Source organism: Apteryx mantelli, chromosome 15, assembly GCF_036417845.1.
Source record: "Apteryx mantelli isolate bAptMan1 chromosome 15, bAptMan1.hap1, whole genome shotgun sequence".
In the NCBI taxonomy this organism is placed as follows: Eukaryota; Metazoa; Chordata; class Aves; order Apterygiformes; family Apterygidae; genus Apteryx; species Apteryx mantelli.
In genome coordinates, this window is record NC_089992.1 from 20,949,216 (window position 1) to 20,977,066 (window position 27,851).

At 39.6% G+C, this 27,851-nt stretch overlaps 1 protein-coding gene across 1 annotated transcript in view; it reads left to right on the top strand.

Annotated features, from left to right (window-relative positions):
• Window positions 1-26,793, top strand: part of TLN2 (talin 2) — a 245,453-nt gene extending 218,660 nt beyond the window's left edge. The window contains exons 55-62 of the mRNA XM_067305763.1: window positions 4,292-4,397; window positions 7,428-7,552; window positions 14,551-14,676; window positions 17,644-17,706; window positions 17,820-18,002; window positions 22,588-22,713; window positions 23,631-23,901; window positions 26,380-26,793. Of these exons, the coding sequence (XP_067161864.1) occupies window positions 4,292-4,397; window positions 7,428-7,552; window positions 14,551-14,676; window positions 17,644-17,706; window positions 17,820-18,002; window positions 22,588-22,713; window positions 23,631-23,759 (858 nt within the window). The 3' untranslated portion in view covers window positions 23,760-23,901; window positions 26,380-26,793. The remainder of the gene's footprint in view (window positions 1-4,291; window positions 4,398-7,427; window positions 7,553-14,550; window positions 14,677-17,643; window positions 17,707-17,819; window positions 18,003-22,587; window positions 22,714-23,630; window positions 23,902-26,379) is intronic.
• Window positions 26,794-27,851: the final 1,058 nt, after the last annotated feature.

Below are 27,851 nucleotides of genomic sequence, written 5' to 3' on the forward strand. Positions count from 1 at the left end.
AGTAAATGATTTACCATTAGATGTCTAATACATTTTTAGTTTAGAAGTATTTTGGAGAACTTTTCAGATTTGGTCCCCTTACTTGGTCATGGTACTTGTTTCAGACTATATGCCAGGAGGGATAAAGACTTGAATCAGTTTTTACTCATTTTATTTCTCTTTGCTTACCATCCACATTCTGTTCCACTTCCTTGGAGAAAGAGGCCTTTCTTATCTTAAGCCTCTTTACTTATAAGGCCTTAAATTGCTGAGAAAATTCCCTTCCCCCAAATGCCTGCTGGCTCAAAAAAGTGACTATGACCCAGATTACAACCAAAATTGAAGAGCATAATGCTTGCGTGGAAAGAAAGATGGATGGAATGATAACAGCATCTTGACTGTTTGCAGAAGCCTGTCTAGAACTAGTCACATAAACACATAATACATCTATGTTATGTTCCATAAATGTAAACAGGATCTGGAAAGCACATGGAAAAAGATCACTTTCAGAGAAGTGCTGAACTGAGTAAATTACAGTCTTCTGCTCAGGGACTTCTGCCCTCTTTCCGCTGAATTCTAGTTGTGGCAGGGAGACAGGCTGGATGTGATCCAAATGTTTTGTTTGCTTGTTCTGTGTTTAATTGAGCTATTCTCTTGATGTACACAATCTTCTAGTTTATCATCCTAACTCAAACTTGCTCTCTTTGGATAAAAGAAAGTGACAGCAAGATGATTTCAGATTCAGACGATCCTTATGCTTCCTGATCCCTGTTAGTCTGGTTGTAGATGCGGGCATGCTAAACTTTCTCATTTAACCCCATGAAATACAGATTGTCTCAGATTAGAAATCTCTAATACTTAGTCAAGGTGGTATCTTTTGATACAAGTGTTAGTAAGTTCTCACTGACATGTCCTTAGCACTCAGGCTAGATATGGTTGTATGGGTGTCTCAACACTGAGATGCCAAAGAATAGTATTCAGCAGCCATATTTCTTTGAAGATGGTGGTACTTAGGCACAAGAGTTGTAAAATGCAATATCTAAGGCTTCTTAAGCTTTGTGCTTTGCTCTGCTTTGTGCAGAGGTTCTGTTGGCCAATGACATAAAACTGACTTGACTGCTCAGAGGAATATTCCTCTAATCATTCATCTGAAAAAGCAGTCTAGTTAAGGGTGTCGGGTGTGCACAGATTAGTATAAAACACCGCCTGTGCACCGCTTGTGCTCTTATGAAGGTTAAAGGCTGACCTGCCCTCCTACGTATTCCTATGCTCTGTCTCAGTCAGTATTGAGGCACACTAACTGCAGCTCTTATTGCTTTCTTGTGCAAGTGTCTGTACAAGGGTCTGCAAGGAAAAAGGATCATCTGTCGTGAGATCTAAATTGGCTTTAAACCAACGCAGTGTGTAAACCTGCCAGTTTGAGACTTTGCATCTCCTTGTTCAATTACAATGTTGTCAGCGCTATCGTAGCTAGTACTACAGTCAGAGCTGCTGGAGCAGGAAATGTGGTTCTTTGCTATAGTTGTGACGAACACTCGTGTAGTTTTGGACGTTTTTGGCTGTGTGGGAAGGTTACCTCTGAAAGGCCCAATGCTCTGTCTGCTTGACTGAAAGATTCTGCAGCAGACAAGCCCTGATTATAAACCTGTTGTTAAAGAAGGCCTTAATTTGGTTAATATTGCAGCAGATTGTTTAGCTGTTAAGGATTCGTGTACTTCTATTTACTATGGAAACTAATGTCTTCAGCCTTAGACACTATGAATTGCCATGATTCATGTGAGAGTTAAATACCAGCCGGACTTCTCTAGCATCTTTTGTAACAGTAATTAGCGGGGAAGTGCCCATAACTTCCACGGGTGTTCCGTGTTGTTGTTTCTTCCTGCCCAAGGAGCCGGCAGGAGGGGACGCTCCACTAGAGGGAAAGCAGAACGCTTCTAAAGCTGTTGAAAGATGCAGTCAGAATTTCTGAAACCTCTCAGATTCTCAGAGATTAGAATTGCTTGGTCAGGCTTCACCTAAAATCTGTGCTCTGACATATCTGAATTTTACAACATCAAAATCTCAGTGACCACTGTTTTACAAGGTACACATAGTTTGTGTACCAGCCATGTGTTCCTTGCCCCTGCCCAATGTTAACACATTTTCTGGCATTTAAAAGTGTTCTAGATGCTTCCTAAAGCATACAGAAGAAACCAGTCCTTGTCTGAAAGCAGTTACAAGCTGTGGTAAGGTGAAACAGAGAGGGGGTTGTTGCACATGAAGAGTCGACACCCCCCCCTTTTTTTTTCTTGATCCACTTGTTTAAAATTTAGTCAAGGTAAAATCACCTTACACCCTTGCTTAGGTTTTGTAAGAACGTATGTATCAGTTTGATCATTGTGGATAGTTTAACTGTGAAGAGACTTTAATATCCTATTCTCGTTCTCTCTGAATGAGCAAGAAATAAGCAAATTGCAGGTCTATTGCCAGCAGTTACTCAGAACAGCCACGCGATGCCTGCAGCACTGAGCTGTACCGTTTTCAGCTGTATTTTGTTCATTTGTTGTAAGTCATGTTGAATTTCAGGAAGAAATTTGAAGCAGAAGTTACTCCCCGAGCCCTAAGAAGTGCAAATTCATCCCTATTTCTTGTATTACTGCTAGAGTAGATAATGAATGTCTCAACAGGCTTGGTTTTGCGGGGCAGGGGAGATGGGGGGGGTGTTTGGTTTTGTCGGGGTTTTTTTGTTTGGGTTTTTTGTTCTATTTTGGCTTGAGCCAAATATTTGTCAGTAAATTAGTGCTGCTTTTTTTGTTGTTGTTTTAATTGTTTTAGGATTCTTTTTTCCTGTTGTTCCATTTGACTCCATTTGTATTTTCCTGCCCTGCTACAGTTAAAAGTTGATCAAACATTACCAGGAGCAAGAGAATGAATCTCAAGCCCTAACAAGGGCATAACAAAGATGGCAGTAAAAAACACGTAGCTTGGACCTCACTTTATACCTGATTCCAGAACGAAGATGTGTCAGGAATCTTTTGGCTTGTGTATGAATTAGGGTGAATATTAAATATGTTGAAGAAAGATTTTGTAATTTTACTGGGTGTGAGTATTTTTAGTCATAAGCTTTCTTCGTACTTCTTATGCTGCTTTTCCCAAGGTAGTTGTTTAATGCCTGACTAAAAGTCTTCCTTGATGCGGTTACCTCAACCCGTAAGAACACCAAGGGCCACCTTTGGGGAGCAGGCGTTCGGCCAGCTGGGCCCGTAGGGTGGCGGAGCAGGTTCAGAGAGGTGGAACGCCTCGGGTGGCAAAGTTCGCATCAGGCAAAATGAAGGAAACTGTTCAGCTGAGTTGATGCAGTCAAGGTAAAGGACTAGGCATTTGACTGCAAGATGGGAAATGTGCACTTAATTTTCAGAGCTGCTTTGAAGGGGAATTTTTGAAAACATTAAGCAAGTGTGGAAACGCACACCTGAATGTGACTTTGGAGACTCAGCCTCTTGTTCTGCTCTTAAATATCTCCATATATCCATCATTTTCAGAAGTAGCTGCTGAGTGTAAATGAATTTTCAGAACATCTTCTTCTATCTTCTTGCAGTATGGTCATTAAAAATGCAAATATTGTCTGACTTCCATTGAACAGGAACATCTTTAGAATTCAGAATCACTGTCTATGGACTGTTTTTTTCATTTGAAGAAGCAGTTTAATATGTGATGCAAATTCATTTTGGGGGTGTTTCCCTTCTGCTTAAGGGTCTTGCCCACAGTTGGCACTTCTTCCACTGTGTTCACCACTGCTGGTGGGTTCCCCCCCACCAGGACAGGCAGCTAGCGTTAGCTTGCAGAACTCTATTTCAGTCTCTTAGAAAGATTGTGTGCAGCCACTTTGTTAATATTAAAAAAATCAGCTCTTCTCCCACAATTTGGAAACACCAAGCCTGATGCTAAGTATAACTATAGTATTTGAGAATAGGGTGCTCAGGCTATATATTCCTCCCACATGCTCACGCATGTACTTCAGTTTTAGGGAAATCTGTCCTACTTGTAGCACTAAGAACTCCTGGATAATATTGTCAGTTCCTGCAGGAATGGCAGACAGTGCCACTTTCCTAGTGTGCATTAAACATCTTGCAGTGTAATCCTTTGCTCCTACATATTCATAGACACTTAACATTTTTTTTATTATTATTTTTTACACTGGACTCATGCTTTTTTACAGTGATTGCTGCATGAAATGTTAGACCTTCATTTAACTCATGTGTCTTGGGAACTTTCCAGTGTTCTGTAGAATCCTTACTAAATATTTTTTATTACTTGTTACCTTTTTCTTTAGATCCTTCAAAAACCAACTCCAGAACTAAAGCATCAGCTGGCCGCTTTCTCCAAGCGAGTTGCTGGCGCTGTTACAGAGCTCATCCAATCAGCAGAAGCAATGAAAGGTGAGTTGGACAGCCTGGCTACCAGTACGATGTGCTTTTTGCACCAGAGATGACCCTTCATTTTTGTTGTTTAAGCAAAGCAAAACTCCTGTGATGTTTTAGGATCTTGGTGCCATCCAATTTCTTTGTTTTAATTTCTCTGCCAGCGTTTGGTTGTATATGAGCTGCTAACATTGTTTTCATGGTCTTACTCCCTTCCAGCTATCCATGTGTTTACACTGAAAGACTGCACTAAGCTTGTTCCTTTATTTGTACACATGCAGTGAAGACTAAAGCCATTAGAAGTGCAGAAAGGGTATATTGTACATGACCCTGCCAGTACAGTTATAAAGAAGAATTTTCATCTCCTGCAGAGCTCGTGCTGTGTGTCATCTGCAAAACCTTGCCCGGTGTTGCTAAACATGGCCATTTAGCCCTCTCCCATGTCATATGATCAGTCACAAGTCATCAGTAGAGCATGTGGCCTTTGGAGATGGATCCATCAAACAGAGCACTTGAGCTACAATAGCAGAAAACAGAATATAATACAACTTTCATTGAACCAGAGGTTAAATTGTAATTAGATGATTATTCCCTTCCCCCACACTCCTGCTTGTTTCATCAAAATAAGTCCTTTGCTTTGCAGTGATAGGTGCTTCCCAATTTCAAATAAAAGCAGACACCATCTTACACAATTAATACGCAGCCCCTAGCACTGATATAAATGTTAGGTCCATACTGCATATGGTTTTCTGTGTGGGTCCTGCCCTGATAGAGGATGTTATTGAAACTGCTGAGACTTGAGAAAACTCAGGTCTGGATGATTTCCTGAACTCTTTGAACAGAAGAAATTGTGGACAAATATAAATTCAACAGTCAAATGAGCAGTGAATTCAATTCCTTAGTAAAAGTTCATTGCTCTTACAATAGATTAGTGATATTTTTCTCATATACTGACTTTAGTAAATATTTTTACCCAGTGATCTGGGCAAACTCTTAGGACCAGAACTGTAACATTCTGCCCTGTAAATGAGACAATTACGTTCACAAAGAAAGAATTATAAATAGGCAGAGAAATAAATGTTGAGCTGGCATTACAAATATTAGACTACTACTGCTGAAGCACATTTAATACAAGGTTTACTGGAAAGTTTAATCTGAAGAAGAAATGTTCATAGCCATCCAAAAGGTGCCTGAGCATTCTAATCTCATAGCTAATAGAATGCTACAGTAAAATATTTTGAATAAAACATTGTAATCCCCCCCCCCCAAAGGCTACTAGTAAATTCATATTTCTGATCATTCTTTCCTAAGCTAGGCCAGAGCAGAACACAGGAGTCATTTGTCTGATACTTGTGTAACAGAGGCTGTAGGATTTCCACAGTTAATTCTTGTTTAAATCAGTATACACATTTCTTAGAAAATCCTGACTAATCTCTTCAGAAATAGAAAATTGTTATAATTTTCTTATATTATTTCCCTCTAGATTTTTATATGATTATCCTTTTTCATGTGACAGTCATGTACATTATGCCTTTTCCCTGTTCAGGTGTATTTATTGACCACTTCAGCCTTTTCTGCACTCTTTCTTGTTTCTAAATTACGTTTTCATTTGCTAACAAGCCAAGCATATATCAGAATCTTCTTGTTCCCTGAATGCTTTTTGAAAATCTTTTTATTGTCCTTGTCTTTGGTTGTAACACTTATTCATTTCTTGTAATTTGTTTTTTAATTCATATTTACTAATATCAAATTACATTTTCCTTCTCTTATAATGCTTTTTTTTTAACTGGCTGTAGGCTGTAAATTTTTTTTAAGACAGTACAGATTTTCAGAGTTTTTTCCATGCAAAGTAAAATGTTTTCTAACTGTTCTAATTATCACTTACAGATGCATAAAATTCTTTCTCCTAACTGATGTATCTCATAAATGTTTTCAGCTTTGTGAAATGGCTTTTTTTGAAGTGGAACTCTTACAAGTTTGGATTTCAGTGTTTATACCCACTGCTTGTATCAAAAATGTACTTTTTTTTTTTCCTGCTAACCTGCCAAGATTAGGGCTTATTATTGTCTTAGGTAACAGTTCAATATTTGATACAAGAAATACATCAAGACTCACAGCATGAGCCGTCTCACTAGGTTCACAGTTCCATGTGCTTCTGCTTTCTCTCTGCACATCATAAACAGCTGCAAGTCATCCTGTATTCTCCTGTGATTGGGTCACCTGCAGCAGAAACTCTTATTCTTTAGCTTCTGCAATGTTAATCTGTAAGTGTTCAAGGTTTCCTTTAGAGTTCGGTGATTCAGAAATGGTTATGCTACTCTTGATGCAAAATGCCAGTGTCCTCCTGCCTCGTCACTGCTCCTTAATACTAATTAATATTTTAGTTGATGTTCTAATGCTAGAGTCACCCAGATTTTCTAATCAAGTTTCGAGAAGGTTAACAAAGCCTTAAGATTTTTTTTATCTTTGTTTATTCATTCTAGCTTAGTCTTCCTTTGTCTAGTACACACAGCTTCCCATCCTTTTCTGTCTCCATCTGAGATCACTTCCTCCTCTTGCCCTTGCTTTCGTCAAGCACTGGTAGCTTCATCTCTAACCACTGACAAAAAGGAGAGTTTGAGAATTGTGCTGCGGATGACTATCTGTTGTCGTGTAACATGTCCACTTTACTATTCTGTTGGACTTCTCAATGCACCTTGCGGCTTGGTCAAGGAAGGCATGATAGAAACCCTCTTGACACACACACAGTTGAGTGATGACTAGTTCTGTTCCCAGCATGGACAACACCCCTTCTGAAGCCACTTTGCTTCCACAAGTCCTTAATCGAGTTACTTTTGTAATGGAATATTACTGCTAAATACTTTTTCTGTTCTGACTTAAATTTTGCTCTCAGTGGCATAAGCTATAGTATTCTATGCCATTATGGTACTAAAATGAGCTTTCTGTGTTGTGCACACTGTGTATTTGACACTCAGGGGGACTGTAAATCTCCCTGTTCGGCAGCTTCCAGTGCCACTGAAGTTACTGTCTTCCTTTCCATTAATTCAGGGACAGAGTGGGTGGATCCAGAAGACCCAACAGTCATTGCGGAGACGGAGCTACTTGGGGCTGCAGCATCAATTGAGGCTGCAGCAAAGAAGTTAGAGCAGCTGAAACCAAGAGCCAAGCCAAAGGTGAGTCCGTCTCCGTTGTTTCTTTTGAAATTAATAAAGCAAGATGTAAGCAGCCCGTGTATTGGCTTATTGCTTACTACTGCCCACAATAATAGTATGAACAATCAAACTTTGCATCATTCTCAGTGCCACTTAAAGCCATGCTGGAAGGGACTGCACCCTAAAGGAAGAGGTTAGAAAAGGTGCTTTTCAGGCAGTGAGTTAGCACAAGATGTTGACAAGCAAAGGAAGAAAAGCCAAATGTCAGAAATGCCTGTAAGAGTTACAGTATCATTACTGTTGATTATTTACTTTTCTATTTCTGAACACGTTTTCCTGATGTGAAAAGTCATTCTCACTTGCTTTAAATCCTTTGATCCTTGCTTTAAATCCCTTTGAAGGCCCTTTGTTCTCATACGAATGTGTAGCATAGTGGGAGAAAGCAGCAGCAAAGGGATTGAGCAGAATGCAAAAGACCTTTAAGATTTTCTAAGATAAACACATAGCTTTTCATTTCCTGCTAGAAGAGTATTTGCTTTGGTATCATATCAGTTACATGGTATGGCTGTTGTTCCTTAATTTTCCTAAAGGAAAAAATATTGCAGTTCACTATGAATGCGGGTGGTATTGCACGTTGCCAGATCATTTCAAATGTGTCTCTGAATATGTTGTATAAAATGAGGCCAACTATTTTCAGGAGTGGTGCAGAGGGAATGTATGACACTGCTGTTACTTATGGTGATATGTATAGTCCACAGGATGGGATCTCAGAGAATTGCTACTTGTTGCTTAGTGTGGAATAACAGGCAGGTTTTAGAAGAAATTCCCATGTCACCTGCAATTGTATCTAAAATGAAACTCATGCTGTAGCTTTGTAATTGGCTTCAGGAAAGGTTTGTGTATCCATGTATGTTCTTAAGCTGCTTTGTACATGCAAAGTTGTTTTCCAAGTAAGGTAAATGAAACATATTTCCAAAAAGCAGGGCCTCAAAATCATTCAGTGGTGGATTGCTGCTTTCAGTGCAGGGGTGGTATTCTGTCATTCAGGAGCATCAGATGGAATAGCTCTTGGTAGCTTCGCTCTTTCTGAGGACATTTTTTTTCCCCCCCTTTTGGTGATGGGAATGAATTAGCTCATGAAAAAAATGCTTTGTTCTGCATTTTTTAACAAGTACATCCATTTTTTTTATAAAGAAAAATGGGCCCTTTTAATGAGGTTCTGCAGAACAGAGGATGCAGGCTGAGTTTGAAGAGAGGAATGGTCCTCCATCACCTTTTCTATACAATCACTGCACAATAGCATATGCGAGTTGCCTGGTAACCATGAAACAGCTTTCCTTCTAACATCTAAGCCACTCCAGGGTCATTGTAATTTCCCAGTGAATACAGATCCCACACCTGCTCCTCGTTTACCATGTTAATTTGAGTATCCAGTCTGCCTGTGATTTATTGGTCCATTTATTTGTCACTTTCTGAAAGGCAAATTCATATCCATCTGTCTGTTTAATCTGGGAATTGAACAGCCCTTGCATCCTTTTTTGGATGTAAAATCCTTGTCACAATATGGACTGTAATCCACGTGAAAGGTGCTAGGTAGATAACAGAGTTCAAATATCAGCTTTTCTACTGAAGTTATAGCATGGGCAGGACCAGTGCTACCTAGTACTCTCCTGCTGTCCTCCCAGAGTAGGATTTCCAGCTTTGAACAGGCTCGCTCTTTCTGATGCTCAAGTCTTTGACAACATACATGTTGTTGTGGTGTGAATGCCTACGCTGGGTAACTGGATTGATGCAATCGATTTTCTTATGCTCAGTCTATGAAATGCAGGAATAATAATTATCTTCTACACTGGAATAAACCACTAGTCCAACTAGACCAATGTCCTGTTAATGGTGATAATCACCATTAAGTGAACTTGCAACCAAGTCCTTAGTAGTTAATTTCAGAATAATCTGCCCACAGGAAACCCATCATCTTCACCTTTTTTAATTGGTGATTGATTCTTTATTCTTGGGTGAGCTTCTTTTTTTGGGAAAGGGGAATGGGACTGATTTGTTTTAGATTTGAAATTTTTGGTCTTTGAGTCTGTAAGTCTATTACTTCTGAGACTTACTCTATTACTTTTATTTAAAAAAAAAATCAACAGTTGAAGGGGGAGGCTCATTTGTGATTGAGTTCTACTGTCTTAATTTCCTTTTGATACTTCTGGATTTAACACACACACCGCCCCCCCCCCCCCATTTTTGCACCAAACATAACCTTCTTGATGTCTTAGACTGAGAATAATAGAGTGAGATCTCTTCATTTTCCACTGCTGGAGAATCATTCTTGCCCCAGAGAGCAGTCATCGTAAGACAGATTTGGTAATGGGTGCCCGTGTTTTATTATTGTATGATGCACATTGTGTTTGAGTTGATTCATGGTAGTTTGGCTACAGAGCAGATAGATCCTTTCTCGCTCTTCACACATTTGGTCCTTTCACAAGTGAGTATGCTTCTAAATTGTGTGAACTGTTAGCCCAGCACCCCAGTGATGGCCTGTTAATATTTGTCTTACTTCTGAGCTTGTATCTTGCAAGAACTTTGAGGAGGAGTCTCCCAAGTGGATGCCTTTAATCCTACACATAACAAAACCTGTTCAATATTCTAACTGCAGTGTTCAAGGTGGGGAGATGATCCATGAAGCAATGAGAGCTTTACTGTTCATGAAGCAAGTTCTGGCTGTCACATTTCCTTTAAACAGTTGCATATATTTTGAGCATGGAATCTTTTTTTTTCTTTTCAATTTTTAGTGGGTTGAGCGTCCTGCAACGGGGCCACACGTTGCCTCTTTTTCTGGACTTGTAAATATGCCAATGGCTGTAAACCCTAAAAACTTCCTAACTTTTTGAAGAAGAAAATTATTTTGTCTAATAAAAGCTACATGCTTCACTAATGCTGGGGAAAAAAAAAAATACTTGAAGGAAAATGGTGCTGTAGGTGAGGTACAACACTGGAGAGCATTGCTGTACTTTATTCTGTTGGTACCCTCTTCATGCTTCCATGCAGGCTTATGCCTTCAAAAAGTGTCTTTAGTAGTCAATAACAGTTCCCTGCTGTTAGCTTTCAGCAGTTTGTCCTTTTTTTCCCAAGATGAATCAAACCTGGATGCCTTTTCTGCAGGACTCTGTGTGATATGTTTGATATATTAGGTTGTTATTTAATCCAACTATATATCAAACATATTCCTACAGTGTCCTGCCCTGTCTCCGGGGGTTTATAACATAGTATAAGGCAATATGAAGGAGTACATTCACTCACAAGCAGGTTTAGAAGACTTCCTGCAGACTCTTATTCTAATCTGATTTTAAATACATACATGAAGTGCTCCTCTGAGTAGAGTTGCTCTTGGAGAGATTTGTAAGTTGTATAGGGCCTTTTATGATAGAGAGCAGCAGTCATGCCAAGAACTGACTTTCATTGAAATGGTTAATGTGTTTTCTATGGCTCAGTGCAGTAACTTATCCTTGTTGGGTTTTTCTTTATGAAATAGTAGCTGAGAGCTGCTTCAAAAGAAAAAAAAAATGGTTTGTCTTTTGTAATAACTTCTAACATTTAGCAATGGCATTGAGGGTTCATTTGTTCCAGCTGACCCTGACTTTATTTATGCTATCCCTGATAATGAAGGCTCTATAAGAAAGTGGTTAAAAGTAAGAAAGTACAAAATCATCTGAAATCATACTTTTAAATGGTGCAATCAACATTTTGAGGATATTTTATACTACAGACTTTGTAGTTAGTCTAATAATTTTGGTTTGTCCATTCTGGTGATCTTATTTTCCAATCCATTTATTGTACCCATACACAGTCAATAACAGCTTATTAGTTTAAGCTTGTGGAAAAAGAGATGCTGATCTTCATGATGGCTCCTGGGGAAGAGAGAAGCTAATCGCTTGTCTCACTGATCCAGTTTTTTAAATAAGCCTAAGTTGTCCTCCCAAGGAACTAAAATCTTACAGGGTGAACTTTTCTGTCACGTATCGCATCATTGCTCCTGACTTTACGTTCGGGAAAGCTGTGAACTGCGATGTGTTGTGAGAGCACTGTTGATGAGTGTGAACCTAAGACAATTTATGATGTGGTCTTTAATAATGGGAGCGGGTAGACGAATTACTTCTCTTGTTGGGCCTTTTGCTCTGTTCAGTCTTGGACTGTTGCATGTCCTCATTGCTAAGGAGTGCTCCGAGGTGGGTACAGGTGGGTAAATGTGCCCATGACGCTGACTGAGCACCATTTCACATTGAGCAACCAGCCCTAAGATGTACTTTTTCCTTCAACATTCCCAGTTATGACAAGGAAGGACTAGATAAGTGAGAATTTGTCAGAGATGACGACAACTCAGCACAAGCTCCACAGTTTGTGTTGTGTAAGGCTTGTTCAAAGAGAAATCCTCCACAGAGGGGATCTGTTGTCAATTAAAAAAAAATTTTTTTTTCCTCCTCCCCAGGAACAAAATAAGTCGTAAGACAACAGGAAATACAGGATTTGGAAGTTTTGGAAACCTAGGGTGTGATTTCTCTTCCTCCTCTTCCCCCCAGTACAATATAAATGGAAAGAAATTAATTTTGTACAGAGAAGAAAAACTGTTATCTAGTGAGATGCTAAGGTTTAGCTATCCATTTTCCTGCTGAGCTTTGGCTGCTGCTCCAGGATGGCAGTAATTTAGCTGCTGAATAACAGCATTCTCAGTAACGCAAATGTGATTCCCTTGCATTCCTTTTCGGACTAGTCGTATTTGCTTAGCACTTACCTGCAATATTTAGTTCAATCACTCTGAGAGTTTAAATAGCTATTTTTCTCAGCCTCTTTTTGGTGGCTGGTTTTTGGTAAGTTAAAAAACACCTAGGCATGTACGCAGCTGTCTAATGGATTAGTGTGACCATGAGCATTTTATTAAACTTTATGAACAAATATCTCATTTATTAAAAAAAATAACTAGGTACTGAATTGCTTCCTCCCTTAAGTTTGAATTCCTGGCAGCATTGACTTTTGAAGAATAATATGCATAAAATATTTTGTCATATTGGACAATTTTTATCCAAAATAATTTTAATGAAAATTTTGAAAGCTCTTGATATCAGGAAGCCTTAGACAAAAGGAAGATAGCAGTAACGGTCTGTTAAGGTGAAATATCGACAAAAGTATTGCTGGATGGTAGCCAATTTAAATCATTAGTCTACTTAAATCAAATTCACTAGTGCGTATATTTTAATAATGAAAAGAAATCTGAAGGAAACTGAATTCCGTATAGTCACTTCGGTTTCTTTGGTCATTTTGTGATATCATGATTGAAGTAAGAGTTCTATAAATAAGACTCGAGGCCTGTTGAATAAATCCAGGACCACCGTGATTACCATTTAGATATAACAGTCATGATGTTACCAATAATTCATGGGGAATGTGGCTTGCTCACCTTACAGAGCAAGTCCTTACCATACTCCTATTACACAGGCATACGCTGCAGTTGAGGGGCATAGCCCACTAGCGAGACAACGTAAGCATTTTCCTTTGAATTAGGTGGGTCTTTTCTTAATGGATAAGAAAAAAATTAAGGTGCCAAACAACTTTACCTAGCCATCAGTGTTTATTCTCAGATCACCATGTTTTTCTAGTGTTCATGGATGCTGAGCTTTCATCTCCCAGACTTTATTTTAGTTTGGTAGTTATATGAAATGCCATAGGATATGTCATATGCCATATGCTTGATATGTTATTTTGCAATTAACGGTAATTACTCATAATTATTTGTTGCTATGAATTATTAGTCAATTATAAAATAGCAGTAACAGGAGAGCTAAACTTGCTTTTAGATTGGCAAAACTTAGATGGATGCATTTAGCCTCACAAATGAAGTGCCCAGTTTTCTAACTGGTTCCCAAAATTTTGGTTTTTAGCCCAAAGCTCACTTGGCTCCTATTCCTAGAGTTAGTTATTTGATACAAGAATGCTGTGCTTGCAGAAGTGGAAAGAAACCTGTATTTCAAAAGCCCAACCTTTCATAAGGTGTTTTGTTGTGGTATTGTCCCCCACTGGTCATGCCGCATTGGATTCTGTTAGGATTTGATCACAGTCAAAATAAATTATTTTGGTTTGGTTTGTATTAAAAACAATCCTAACCATTTCTCTGCATCTATTCCATTAACTATTCAGAAACTAGTAATCATGCTTAGATGGATAAACGCTTTCTGTATGTGTTTAAATGATTAGAAAGTCAAGGAAGATTTTTTTATGGAGCAATAGATTTGCCTTTTAACTAGCAAAAAGCTCATTAGGAACAGCTGATCTCTCTATTTGCACGTGCTTGTTGAAACGCATGTTTGGATAACTGAAGTGTTCCAGACAGACCTTTGGAATTCCCTATCTCCAAGAGGACTAAACTGGACTGCTTCCCAGTACTGCTCTCTGAAATGATGGCTCTTACCAAAAGCTGTTAACTGTATGCACTTGCTTGGTACCTACATCACATTTCTTAGTACAGGTGAATGAGAAAATATACATTTATCACTGTCCTTCTATAATGCTTTGTGTATTTTTTTTTAAGTATTTATAAAGTATTCTACATAATTTAACAATTCTGGAAGACAATATTTTAGCACTACAAATACAATTTTGATATATAAAAGCAAAGTAATTTCTTTTCAGACTTGCACTTTTCTGAATGTAGTTCTGAGTAGTGAAAATAATGTATTAACAAGTTAAAAACCTTTTTTTGAGGCATATTCTGTGATATACTCAATTTTACACGTGATCAGCTATAAGAGCAATTTAGTATTTGTTAAGTCCACTGAGGTTGACTCCCAGATTAGACCACAGGGAGCTCTTTTGTAGAAAATGATATTGTAGCTCTTCTTGAATCTACTCATGTGTTTCAAAATCTTGCCTCAACTTGCATACACCCTAGATCTTGAACATGAAACCACTCTCTGATGAATGAAATCACTTTCTGATGAATAATGTGTGATGTCCTTTTTTGGTTATAGCAAGCAGACGAGACTCTGGATTTTGAAGAACAGATCCTGGAAGCAGCTAAATCCATTGCAGCTGCTACCAGTGCCCTGGTGAAGTCAGCTTCGGCAGCCCAGAGAGAACTGGTGGCCCAGGGAAAGGTGGGTAAACGGAACAAGTAGCAATAGTGGAGGGGAAAATGTCAAAATTGATAACAGTAGGAAGGGAGTTTGGGAATGACTAATTAAAATGTAAACATTGCCATTGCTCATCAGACTACATAGCTTAGGCCTCCATCTGTTCCGAAAAACATTTTTTTTCAACTTAGCAAGTGTAGTCAGGTATTTGGCTTTTCAGGTGATTTTTTTGTTATTGTTTTTTGATATTTTGGGGTTTGGGGGATATTTTGGGGGGTTTTTTGTTTTGCTTTTAACAGCAGCATTACCTTCTGTGAAGGGCTGTGATTCAAGCTAATAATGAATATTCCTACAGGGCAGTTTAGGGATTCAAAAACAAATGTCAGAGTAAACAATGCCACTCTGGACCAGAATAGCAAAGGGCATCACTAATTGTCCTCTCAATGTTTTGTTATCTGATACAATGGGGACACAGGCCTGCATGCAAAATGGGTACACTTAAGTGTACCTAAATATTTTTGGGACCAGCTAAACAGTGCTTCTAATGTGTGTCTTTGTCCTTTTGGTCTTGTCAAGAGTCAGGTCTTTGTATTTCATTTCACATCCCTCACTGCTTCCCTCCCCACTGCCTTCCACCCAGTTAGTATAATTTGAAATTTAAAATCTGAACATCAAACAGATATGTTGTCTGTGAGAACAGTTTGTTACAGGACCATTGCTGTTGTGTAGTTATGGTTTCTAATTGCATCTGAGCCTTTATTCTGAGCAGACTGTCGTGGATCCCGTCACAGAAGAGCTAATCCGCTGTGTTCAGCCAGGATTCCTGGGGAGCTTGTGCTTTATTTCCAGCACAAGCACAAAGCAATTGTTTTACAACAACAGTGATATAACTGATTGAAAAGACCAACCATAAGCTGTAACTGTAGAACTTCTTAATAATGCATAAAACAAGATATTAATAATTAGCCATTGAAAGGTGGCTATGGAAACAGTCAAGAAAATGGCAATTTTGACCTACCTTACTGCTTCACTTGAATTATTGTGCTGTTTACTTTTATCTGATAAGACCCGTTCTTACTTTGTTTTATTCTGATGTGTAGCTTTGTTTTTTGGGGGTTTTTTTTCAACACCATCAATACAGAGTTATACAATATATCCTGATATGAGCCCTTAGTATCAGTTTTGGTTTCTTGTGACTGCTCCCTCTAACACATTTCTATTTGTGCCTTTCGCTCACAGCACTTGCATCCTGTTCCAGCCAAGCTCAGAAAATTGCTAAAACCACTTTAATCCCCCTGCTAAAGGAAAGCTGTAGCTTGCCTTTCTAATAGAAGTGTACCTGTCAAATATAGTGCCATATTAGTAGATCTGTTCAACCTGCTTTACTGGATTTAGTCATTTTGCTTTATCCTTCACTCTTGTTTAGTAACCTGCTGAAAGACCAGGAATTTTTGCAGCGAATGGCTTTTACTGATGGCTGCTTTCTGCCCACAAGATCTCCTTGCTTGAGCCAGCAAATAATGCAGTGCTATTTATGGGAAGAAATGAATCCAAACTAAAATAAAATTCTAAGGAAAAATAAAACTTCAGAATTGTTTATGGCAGGCATGTTCTTGTCCTGTATAAATTTCCCACATCACTTGGTAAAGACTGTGAAAGTATCTTACAGGGCAAATTGATGCATGTCATAGTTGAAAAGGCTGTTAAATTTTAAATGAAAATTTCTTTCTCCTCTGAAATTTTTATGACAATTAGTTTGATGTTGAGCAGTTGTTTCTGTCTGTATAGTACAAATAAAATCTGGGAAGTTGGATCTGATCTATCTTATTCCCCCCCCTCCGCCCCCCCCCCAGCCCGCTTCTGCATTTTCTTTCTCTTTGGTGCACACATGCAATTCAGATGCCAGTGTTTAGTCTCCTGCATCTGTGGTGTACTTTGAATGCTTTTTCTGGTGATTATTAGGCAGGAAAACCCTGAAATTTAAAAAATTCAGTGACTTTACTGTATTGCATAACTTTCTCTCATAGCTGTGGTGACGTGATAGGGTCCCCGTATCCCATTTGTGTTGGTGCCACACGTAACAATTCCATCCCAAACTCTGGGGATCTTCCTTACACATGAATCCCTGTTTTTTTTTTTCTTTTAAATTATGACAAGTTTCTGGACTGCATTTTGGTTTCACATCTTCCAGCTTCTCTCTCCAAAGACTCCTAAGGCCAGGCGAATAATATGGGGGGCACCAACTGTAATATTTCATTTCATTATATTCATCTGACGTGGGAAGAAAATTCTCTCCTGGTTGTCGCCAGCAGTGCTGATTCCACGGATGCTTCAGTGGATGAACCATGTAGAAAAATAGGCTGCTTTCCTCAAATGCCTAACTGGGCATGAAGACTCTAGGTGGCTGTCCTGTGGAGCTTTCTGTTTTGTACCTTGCCATAATGCCGGAATCAGAAGAGGTTCAGAAATGATGTAAAACAGAACATGTGGGGGAAACGGAAATAAATTATTTTTAAGGCCAAGGGAATAGGAACTACTGGTACAGCTGTTGCTTAGGCCAAAGTTTCAGCTGCAGCAATCTGGGATCTCTAAAAGTGTTCCAAGAGTGGGACAATTCAAGCAACATAGCAGGTTGGACACCACCTGAGCAGGCAGATGTGTGCTGGAAGCACTCTTACTTTAACAACAAAAACCTGTTATTGGGGAGAAAAGAGTTCTTGTGGATGCTCATTCCTTTAGTAGAGCAGTCAGAAATCCTTGGGTCGCACAGATATGTGTATTAAAGCCTGAGAGCCTCTGACTATGTTTGCAAGGACAAATCGCCAGTTCTCTTTTTCAGTTGGATCTTGTGCTCCTGGGAATTCAGTCTCTCTGCACTGTGGGCAGGCACAGGTGTTCGTCTTTTTACTCAGATTACTGTTTGTCTAAAGCCTAGATAAAGCAACTGTGTTTTCTGTTTCATTGTAAGCCAGCTCTGAACTGTTTTTTCAGGTTGGAGCAATCCCTGCAAATGCAGCTGATGATGGACAGTGGTCTCAGGGACTTATTTCTGCTGTGAGTAAATTCTTTCGTGTTGATCTTTAAAATACCAGAGAAACTAGCACCTTCTCTGAAGAAATAATATCCTGTGAGAATACACAGTGACTTTTTTTTAAACTGACTCCTAGGCCAGAATGGTGGCAGCTGCGACCAGCAATCTCTGTGAAGCAGCTAATGCCTCAGTACAAGGCCACGCTAGTGAGGAGAAACTCATCTCATCTGCCAAACAAGTCGCAGCTTCTACAGCACAGTTGCTTGTGGCTTGCAAAGTGAAAGCTGATCATGACTCTGAAGCCATGAGGAGGCTACAGGTACTTGTGTTCTTAATCCCTGAAAACCCATGGTAGTGCTACATAAACGTTGTTCTAGCAATGTGAACGAACCTAAAATTTCAGGAATGGCTTTCTGAATTTTCAGAGTTCTGCTCAGTTTTCTTTGTGGGTTTCGAGGGGGACTTTCCTTCAGCAAGGATGAAGCGACTGTGCATTTATCATTATTCAGCAGCAGCTAAAGGTCACCTCACTTTGCTTGTTTTATTCTTTATCTTTAAAAGATACTGAAAGATATAAATGTGGGCTGGTGTGTGCCTAGTCCTGACTTAGGTGCAACACTGATCCATTCATACCTGTGATCCATCACAGGAACACGTGAACTGACAAAACGTTGCAGCATGTAATGTTAATGTCAAATTGGAGTTGTCTGTTATCAGAAGTAACACTTAGGTTTTCTTTTTGCTTTAGAGTTGTTTTGTTCATTATGTTTTGCTACATGCATTTTTGTAGCAACTGAGTGTAGCTGGTTTCTGTGCAATTATTCTGTGTGCGGTTAGACTCCCAGCGAGCCTGCAGGCAGCTAAGCACTCTTAACTTGGTTGCGCGTGAGTATCCGTCTGACCTCTCCAAGGTTACGCACGTGTTCAACCAAGTACTTGCCTAAGTGCCTGACGGGGCTGTGGTCAGTTTTCCTTTGTTTCTGAGCGCCAGGAGACAGTAACTCCAGACAGAACATTTCTAAAACAGGAGAATGATTGTCAGACAAAAAAGCATATTGGCAGCATCTCAACAGAAGCTGACGCGCCATCTCAACTGAAGCCTGATTTAACTTTTTTTTTAATGCAACTGGTTCCATTTCACATTACATGTCCCTTTCACTTTGAGCTAGTGTGAACTGTTATTGAATTAACACCGTATTACGAGGGGGGACTGTTGTCCCCAGGAGTTCTCTTTAAGGGTGTTTGTTTTTAAAATGGCTACAGCCTTTTCTGACTGCCAGTCCTGCAGGCTCAGCCTGGAATGTAAGAACTATTTCAGCTCCTTTTCATACCAACAACACGGTGCATCTCTGAGAGTGAAACTTCCCATTTTTCAGTTATTTCCCCAAATGCTACTAACGTGCCTCTATAAAACAATTGGTGTATAGGTAGGTAGAATCAATGCCAGTGGAAATATGTATGACTGAGTATCTGTCTGAGCAAGAGGAAGTAAAATCATTTTTTTCAAAATATAACAACAGTTTAAATGTTTAGGAGGAAAAAATAAATGTACATATGGGTGGATGAAAAACGTGTTTATATAAAAAACAGTGTCATGTCAATGTTATCCCTAGGAGTGAGATGGGCTGAGTGCTTGATAATGGATTTGTATGAGTTGGGTTTCTCATGGGTCTGTGGGGAAGGGATCAGAAAGGAAGATAGCTCTGACTTAATGCAGCCCACACTTCCGTATCCAAATGCCAAGACAGAGCTGGAGGAATTTTAAATGCAGAACAAGCAATAGAAACAGGAAGTTCAGGGTACTTGGTCACTGTAGACAAATATTATTAAATAGACATGGAATGTGAACAGTTGGGAAGGCTGAAGGAGACAAGCCCAGGAGCTCTAGAAAAAGTAGTTGTTGTTTCAGCATTGTGCAAACCCAAGCATTGAATTTGAAAAAAAGACTTCGAAAATGAACTTTGTCACTTGACAAGGCTTTGTGTTTGTCTCAAAATGAATAATGAAGGGAAAAGCAGTTTGAACTTGGAAAACGTCCTTTATAATAGCAAAACTAGTGAGTTGATGTCTGCCAAATATTTTTATTGGTAAATTTGCCAAATCTACTGTGGCTTTTCAGCAGACTGTGCCACCAGCACGAATGTTTTCATGTAACTTTAATCAATAGGTTAGGTACAGGAGGTTGGACATATTGGTTTTCCCCTTCTTCCCCCCACTAACAACGACAAGCTCTGGGAGAAGGCGTTTGAGCTGCGTTTCCTATGAATGCTGATTTGGAGTGCATTGTTCCAGAGTCTGTTCCAAAATTTAACAAAATAAATGGAAACATTTCCACTCTTTTTGGATCATGTCCAAACTGAGCAAAGCAAATTTTAAGTGATTTGTTCTTGGGTCATTTCAGGTGGGGCAAGAGTTCAGTTGAAAGGGAGGTGGAACTGGAGGTATGGAGTTGGGTGGGGGGGTTGGAGCTGGTCCTTATGGCTTTTGCTCCTGGTACATGTGAAAGCAGACTCCTTTGGCCAGTGGTGTGTGCGGGTACCAGAGTCCTCAGCATGCCCAATGCCTGGGGACATCAGCAGCCAAGGGACAGTGGGCTCTACTTACTATTCTTTCTCACTGCCTGTTGCAACGCTGCCTTTTTTTCCCCACACACACTTTGCTAGCATTAATATTATTTATTGATATTAACTGATCTGCTGTTAGATACTAGGGTTTAGAGTTTAACGTGAGAACAACCTTACTGGATTAGACCAAAAGTTCATTTACCCCAATATCGTGATTCCAGCAGTGACCAGGAGCAGATGCTCAGGGCAGAGTAGGAACAGGGTAAGCATGTGTGATATTCCCTAGTATGTTCCTAAATACCCAGCATTTTCAGCTCAGAAATTTCCTAAGCCAGATATAAATTCTGTATGTTTAGTAATCCTCTGTGGTTTTTTCTTCTAATTTATCCAGTCCTGCTTGATCCTATATAAACTTTGAGTCAAATTAACACTTCCTGGGCAATAGATTAAGCTAGGACAGCTGTACCTGTGTTTGCCCCATCCTTTTTCTGCTGGTTTCAGTCCACACAGAAGGAATAGCTGAGTGACATGCAAATCCACTCCTGTAGCAGACTGGTGTCAGATTTGGTTTATAGGTTAGACATCTTCCCAGGGCAAGGCTTCTAGCAAGGCAATAGAAGACTAGCCTTTCGCATCCTTCTCCTCATGAAGTATTCAAGTGCTCTTAAGAGTACGTGGTACAAAGTAATGCTGTGCACAATTACATGAGCCAGTTTGCATAGTGATAAATTCATGTCAACATGACCAGGCTGTGTAACTGCAGGAGCGTGGATAGCATGTTGCTTCTGGTATCTCAGCTACATTTGTCACAAATAACTCTCTGATATCTCTGCACAGCGTTTCACTGTGCTCTGAAGATTTGCCCTTAGTAATAGGTATTGTAAGTGCTCCTCTTAGGAGATGGAAGTATCCCTGAGTGGTGCTGTCTCCTCTAAGGTCGTTTCTTTGCTAAAGTAATTGATACGCAGTTAGGGATCCACCTTTCAGTATTTGTATGTGTAACTGAGGAGTATACATATAGCTAGGTCTCCCAGTCAGTCCCTCAGAACGAGTGGCCCATGGCCCCTCTCAGCTCTGTCTACTTCAGCCCAGAGGGTCTTTTCCTATGTCTGTCCTGACATTGATGATTTGAGAAAGAGGTAGGAAGGAGGCAAATTCTAGTAAGAGCAAGAAAGGAGGCAGGTCAAATCTTTGGTTCACCAGCTAAGTTGAAATACAGATTATGAGGCATAAAACTTACCTGGGACTCAACAAATTTGAAGTACTGCCAGTGGTGTACGAAAGATCACATTTACGCCTCCATGTGCAGTGCGCATTAACCATGGTTGTCGTTCTCCCAGAGCTAGCCTTCCACCAGTGTCAGCAGTTCTTCGTACGCTGAGCAAATTCAGTGCCAGGTCAGATGATTCTGAGCCCGTGCTGCAATCACCTACCTGCCTAGGTTATGTGTTTCCTAGACGGTGCTCTTCAAGACTTCAGTGCTCTGGAAAAGGTGCCAGCTCCACCTTTGAGCTGTAGTAGAAGAGAGGTTTGCATATCCTGATTACACAGCTGGATAGCACTTTGGTTAAGGATGCCTTCCGTTTGTGACAAGGGCTCTTCCTCCACTCGCTCGTCATCTCCATAGGGGTCACAACAGGAGATTCCAAGGCCGCTTCCTAGTAGGAAAAGGGCATAGATATGAGGACCCTGGTATCTTCCTCTGTATCCATTACACCAGTGCCCATAGACTTGGTCATAATTGAGTATGCAATGTGGTTTCTCTGTTGTCAATATGCATTATAGTATAGGAAAGATATTCATCAATGTTAGAATGCAGGTAGCTTAGTTATCTTTTTCTTTTTGATGAGCATTTGCTCACACTACTCAGTTTTGACAACAAACAATGTATTACAAATCTGTGATTGTTTATATTTAGAAATAGGAGCATTTTTAAAGAAATAAAAGATTAAATTTAATCATGGCTATGTATGTGGTGAATTTCCACTGGTAAAAGTGCATTAATTTCAAAAAATTCATTGATTTAAGGGTTTTTTTTTCTTGTTTTCTTTCCTCCAAAGATTTTTGTATCAGTATTGGGCAGAACATAATTTGGAATTTTTGTCCACTGTTTTATTTCAAACTGTGAGGGGGGGGAAGAAGTCCTAATTCTAACTTCTCAAGTAGAAGTTTTGTGTTCCTCTCTGCAGCATTGATTTTTGAAAGATTAATGTGCCCCTCACTGGGAGGGAAGCATCTTTCCTATGGAGTCAAGCAAAGCTGCAAAAGTTTTGATGCCCTGAAGAACTGATGTTACAATTATACATTGTTGTTACTAAATTCCTTTTGTTTTTTCCCAAGGCTGCAGGAAATGCTGTCAAGCGAGCATCAGACAATCTTGTCAGGGCAGCCCAGAAAGCAGCATTTGGGAAAGCAGAGGATGACGACGTTGTGGTCAAAACTAAGTTTGTGGGTGGCATTGCTCAGGTTGGTACAAACACCAAGAACTAAAGCAGAGAAAAGCTGTGTCATGGGAATGTGGCATAGTGTTACAATGACCATGTGGTAAATTGCAGAATGGAGAAAGCTATGTAGAAATCAATGATAAATTATTTGATGCCTCGCTGTTTGATAACCATTGACATAATAGGACACTGAAATATCATCTTGTCCTGAAGAAGTTAACAGTTCTTTTCAAACACTTCTATACGTGTTTTAAATATACCCAAATATTAGTGGAACACCAATTTTGTATGTATATAGTCAAAGAATAAGAAAGTGGGAGATGAGAACTGGTAACATTTTATTACTGTGACTTTATGGAGAAATTAAAAAAAAAAAAATTCTAAGGCTCTTAAGTTGTACCAACCTCTGGATTTACTGTTATAAATGAGGAACAGCATATGCTGTGTTCACCACTTAAGATATTGAAATTTGTCATTTCTGCATGCCTGCAGTGCTGTCATTTCTCCTTTTGGCATTTCTAGATGCAGGAAAATGCTGTGGATACCTGCAGCAATGAGTGCTCAGTTTTACTGTCACTCAAACAGTATGTTAAGGCATAGGGCTTATCCTACCTTGCTCATCTCTCACCCAGATTGAATGGGGGAGCACTGTGCTATAAAATCCATCATGAATGTATGATGAGACTATGCTCATAGATAGATATTTTTTTCCCCCTGTAAGAAACAAGTGGGAATATGATACTGTTCTTGATGGCGTAGTCGTGGAGGGAACTGGCCTGAATTGGAAAAATTTGAGCAATTCCTGCTGAGGTCATTGACACTTGGTACTTTTCTGGAGAATGTCCAATGCCTTGCTGTGACTGGTGTGATAGAGAAAGAAAGATTGTTTTACAAACACTGTTCTTTGCTATCATAGTTCATGCTTCTTTCTTCTCCTAGATCATTGCAGCCCAAGAAGAAATGCTGAAGAAAGAGAGAGAGCTGGAGGAGGCAAGGAAAAAACTGGCTCAGATCCGCCAACAGCAATACAAATTTCTACCCACAGAGCTGAGAGAAGATGAGGGTTAACCTGCTGAGATTTTTTTTTTTTTACTTTTTTTGTTTTTTCTTTTAAAGAAATAAGCTAAAGGGGGACAGTACAGTGAGAACTGCTCTGACAACATTCTGGTATGCCAAGCACACCTAAATAAACTGCCTGTCATAGCTTTGGGTGAGCAGAGGACAATAAACACTTGTTCTTTCTCATCTGGTCAGCTGAGGTGCATGATGATCAAATAATGGTATAGTGTTAAGTTCATCATTCCTGTTCCTTCCCTGACTGCTATCTCAGGAGAGAATGCTTCACTTTTTACAAAAATCTCTAAGTCAGTATTATTGTCATTCGCCTGAAGCTTGAGGTATTTATCGTTCCTTGACTTGTTATAAAACATTTGTAATATTAATAGAAAAACAGTCAAGAAATCATTCATGTGATAAATATCACATGAGCTGGTGGTTCTCCCCCCACCCCACCCTTGTAATAAGAAGACCAAGCCTGAGATGGATGCATGTCTGAGTGGAGAAACACACGAGTGTGGGTTTGAAGAAGTTGCCTGTCCTCTTTCAGTATTAGATAGCTGGTTCATCCCAAAACTGGAGGAATTGTCTGTACCTGTTTGCACTAGTATTATTAGTCCTTACCTGATACCAACAAGCTTCTGCTTGTACAGTATTTAGGTTCACAAAATGTGGCAATATCCATTTTTTAAGAGCTCAGAAAACAGAGAAATGGAAACCTTGTCACTGCCTCAATAATAGCAGGTTCATGAAGCAAAATGCTGTTTCAATTATATACCTCTAATGTGTGACTACTCTTACAGTATTATAAACACATACACATGCTCTGACATTGGACTGAATAGTTTGCGTTTTGTATTGTTTTTCAGTTGAAATTACCTGGTTCGTACTGTGGGATTTCTGTTAGAATGTATGTTAAGTGAAAAAGGGAAATTCCCAGTACAGCAAAAGACTATCACAATTCATTATTCTTTTAATTTCTAATATTTTGTTTTGAAACCTGTGGGTATTGTAGAAGAAATGGAAGTGATTTACACTTTCCTGTAATATAAAAGAATATCTGGATTCTTGGAAGCTTGTTTTTATAGTTGGCATTGATGAAAAAGCACTCACCAAGGAATTGCAGAGAAGGAACAGCAGCAATCCTCAGTATATCTGAGCATCAGTCTCTGGTCGGCTGCAGGCAGGTACTGTATATTCTCAAGATCTCTGCTGTGGCCTAAACAATAGCAACATGGGTAGAGTCAGTAATGCATTTCACCCTGTTAAAGTAAAAACACAAACCACAGAAACTGAAACTAGCAAAAGTTATACTTTTTGACTGACTACATAAACACAGTTTCTAACAATAATCCCCATCATTCTTCCATCTCCACTCAAGCCCTCTGAAACAATAATGTCAAGTCTATTTAGGTCAAAGGATGTTGCCACTCCAGTCCTTCTGAAGGCTGTGCTGTCATTTAGATACCTGCCAAGTACATCCAGCTGAGCCTATTATGTTACATGCATACCCACCTAGTCATCACTGTTGCAGAAATATTTGTCTTGTAGACTCAAAAGTAATCCTCTAGTGCTAGATTTAGCAGTTTAGATAGTGCTAACTCCTCATTTAAGCTACATGCATGAAATATAATTATCAGAAGTTTTGTCACACTAGTGTTAAATATATAGCAAAAATGACTAGAGAATTAATGAATATTAAAGTGTACAAAGTTTTTGTTCTTTGGGTTTTTTTGTTAGTGTCTTCTCTGGTACTGAAATATTTCAGACTCAGTAGATTTGTTGGAGAAACCACAATGATGAGAGGAAAAAATTGGCAGATCCCAAGTAGAATCACAGGTGCAGATGTGCTGTGGTGCGTAGGCTTGTGTGCATACGCAAAGCACTGCTGCCAGGCACCCACGGCCGAGTTCCCTAACTTCCATTTCAGCACAATTGATGTTTTTTTTTTCTTCCACTCATCCTTTACACAATGAATTCAGTGAGCAGTGTCACAGAAGCTCTGTTAAGAATTCCTATACCAAAAAAACCTTCTTGTAAATTTTGAGGTAGAAGGCTAAGTCATTTTTTATTGTTGTAAGACCTAAAAAAAAGACAGCTCTTACAATATGGATTTTCTGCTGCTTTTGCCTTGCTGGTGTGTCAAGCTTCTTTGTAGTTTATGGCTCTTTCTCTTGTTTGCCTGGTAGCCTCACATTCCCATCTCTCTCTTTTGGAATGATCCTTAAAACAGATTTGTTACTGCTCCCTTTTCAACCACTGTTTAACCTATTGTGTTAGTCTCACTTAAAGCATGAAGAAAGATGATGCTGCCCTTAATACCATGCCAGTATTTTTTTGTAGGTATAATAATGTAATATATTTTAATCAGGAATGTTTGGTATTGGTCATCAGTCAGGATGGTATTTGCCAGGTTGTAAGAAGCTAAAAGCCTGGTCAAATGCAAGTGCAGAAATTGTATGGCTAGAAGACTTTATCAGTATGTAGAAGGGAAGAGTATGTTCAAATTGTGCTCCAGATCAAGTTGTTTGGGAAGTCCATTTCAGTTCAGTTATCTTGAGATCTCTCGATTTCTGATTTATTGCCCCATCTTATTTGACAAAAAGTGTTGTTCTTATTTTTTCTTCCTTAGCTACCAGCTGTTCCACAGAGGAACCACAGTCAGATGAGCAGTTGAGCTGAACAATTGAAGTATTTTTTTACTGTGAATTTTGGGTCTTGATTTGGGAAGCATTTAGAGGATATAAACTCATCTGAAGACTTTCTATTTTGGTTTATTCTTGCTGTTATAATTTGCAGTACCACTGAAGTCCACATGTGAACATCTGTGGAGTTTGGGACTAGTCCATGCAGTGTTTAGGCATGGAGGCTTGCAGCGGGAAGTCGCCGGTCGGGTAAGGGATGGAGGTTGCTCAAAAGGAGGGCAGATGTTTGCTTTGTTCTGTTGACTTGTGAAATGATAAACAAGCTCTGTTGTATCTCACCCTTCTTCATGTGGAATTCACTTTAAGAAATTGTATGCAAATTAAAAGCAAAATGCCTCAAAGTTGTTTGTGTACAAATAGTCTAGTGTTGTTTTACCCAAATAATAATTTGAATGGAACATTTTGTTATTTGTCTAAACTTCTCTTCTTCTACATCAGAAACCTCGAAGCAAGAAAAGTTTTAAAACAGAATTTGAAGGTTGGGCTTTTGTTTCATCTGCCCCTTTCCCTTTGATTTCCTGCATCTTCATCATTTAATTCCTAATGAAGGGATGGATTCAGGAAACCTCATCGCTTAAATGATCATGAGTAGATTTTTGTTTTTAAACGGGCTATACTGATAAGATATTCACCCCAAGGGAGTATTGCATGTGCCATCACTAAATTTATCTTCCCCAAAGTTTGTTTTTATTGTATGATTTTGGATATTTTTGTGCCTTTATATACTGAAAAAGTTCTGTACTAATGCAACTGAATCATGATTAACTAAAGGAAGAGAATTATCTGCCCATAACTGACACGATTCCTGGAACCTGCTTTTCAGTACTTGCACTTGTATAAATTAAACATACGCAGTTGTCATGTTAATGGAACATCACATTTCTGTGGCACTCGCAGAGTTTGTGATGCCAAATGCAGAGGCTGTTAGGTCGTAGGAGTTACTGCTCTCTTATAACTTGGTGTTTTGCCTGTCCTTAGTATCTGCGGTGAAGTCTGATAAATTAGCTCAGCAGTGACAGACCACAGGCCAGGTCCGGCTCACGAGCTGCTCTTCCTCTAGTGCCGGACTCTGGCTTGGGGCGTCGCGCAGCCTTCGGCGAGAGCCGCCGCGTGTGCGCAGCCCGGCGTGGGGCCCAGCGGCTGCTTCAGCCCCACGCAATGTCCCTGCTTGCATCGGGGAGGCGAGGGGACGCGCTGCCATGGTCAGCCCTGGGCAGGAGGAGGACCAGGTGCAGAGTTGCAACCTGAGCAACATTCACCAGTATTTGGTAATTTTAATAATTCTGGCAGCATATAGTCTGTCAACTGCCTGCTATCAGGTCAGGCCCCTGAATCTGGTACTTCCTAGCTGGAGCCGACCATCTCCACAGTGTTAGACTCTGTATTGCTGCGTCTACCC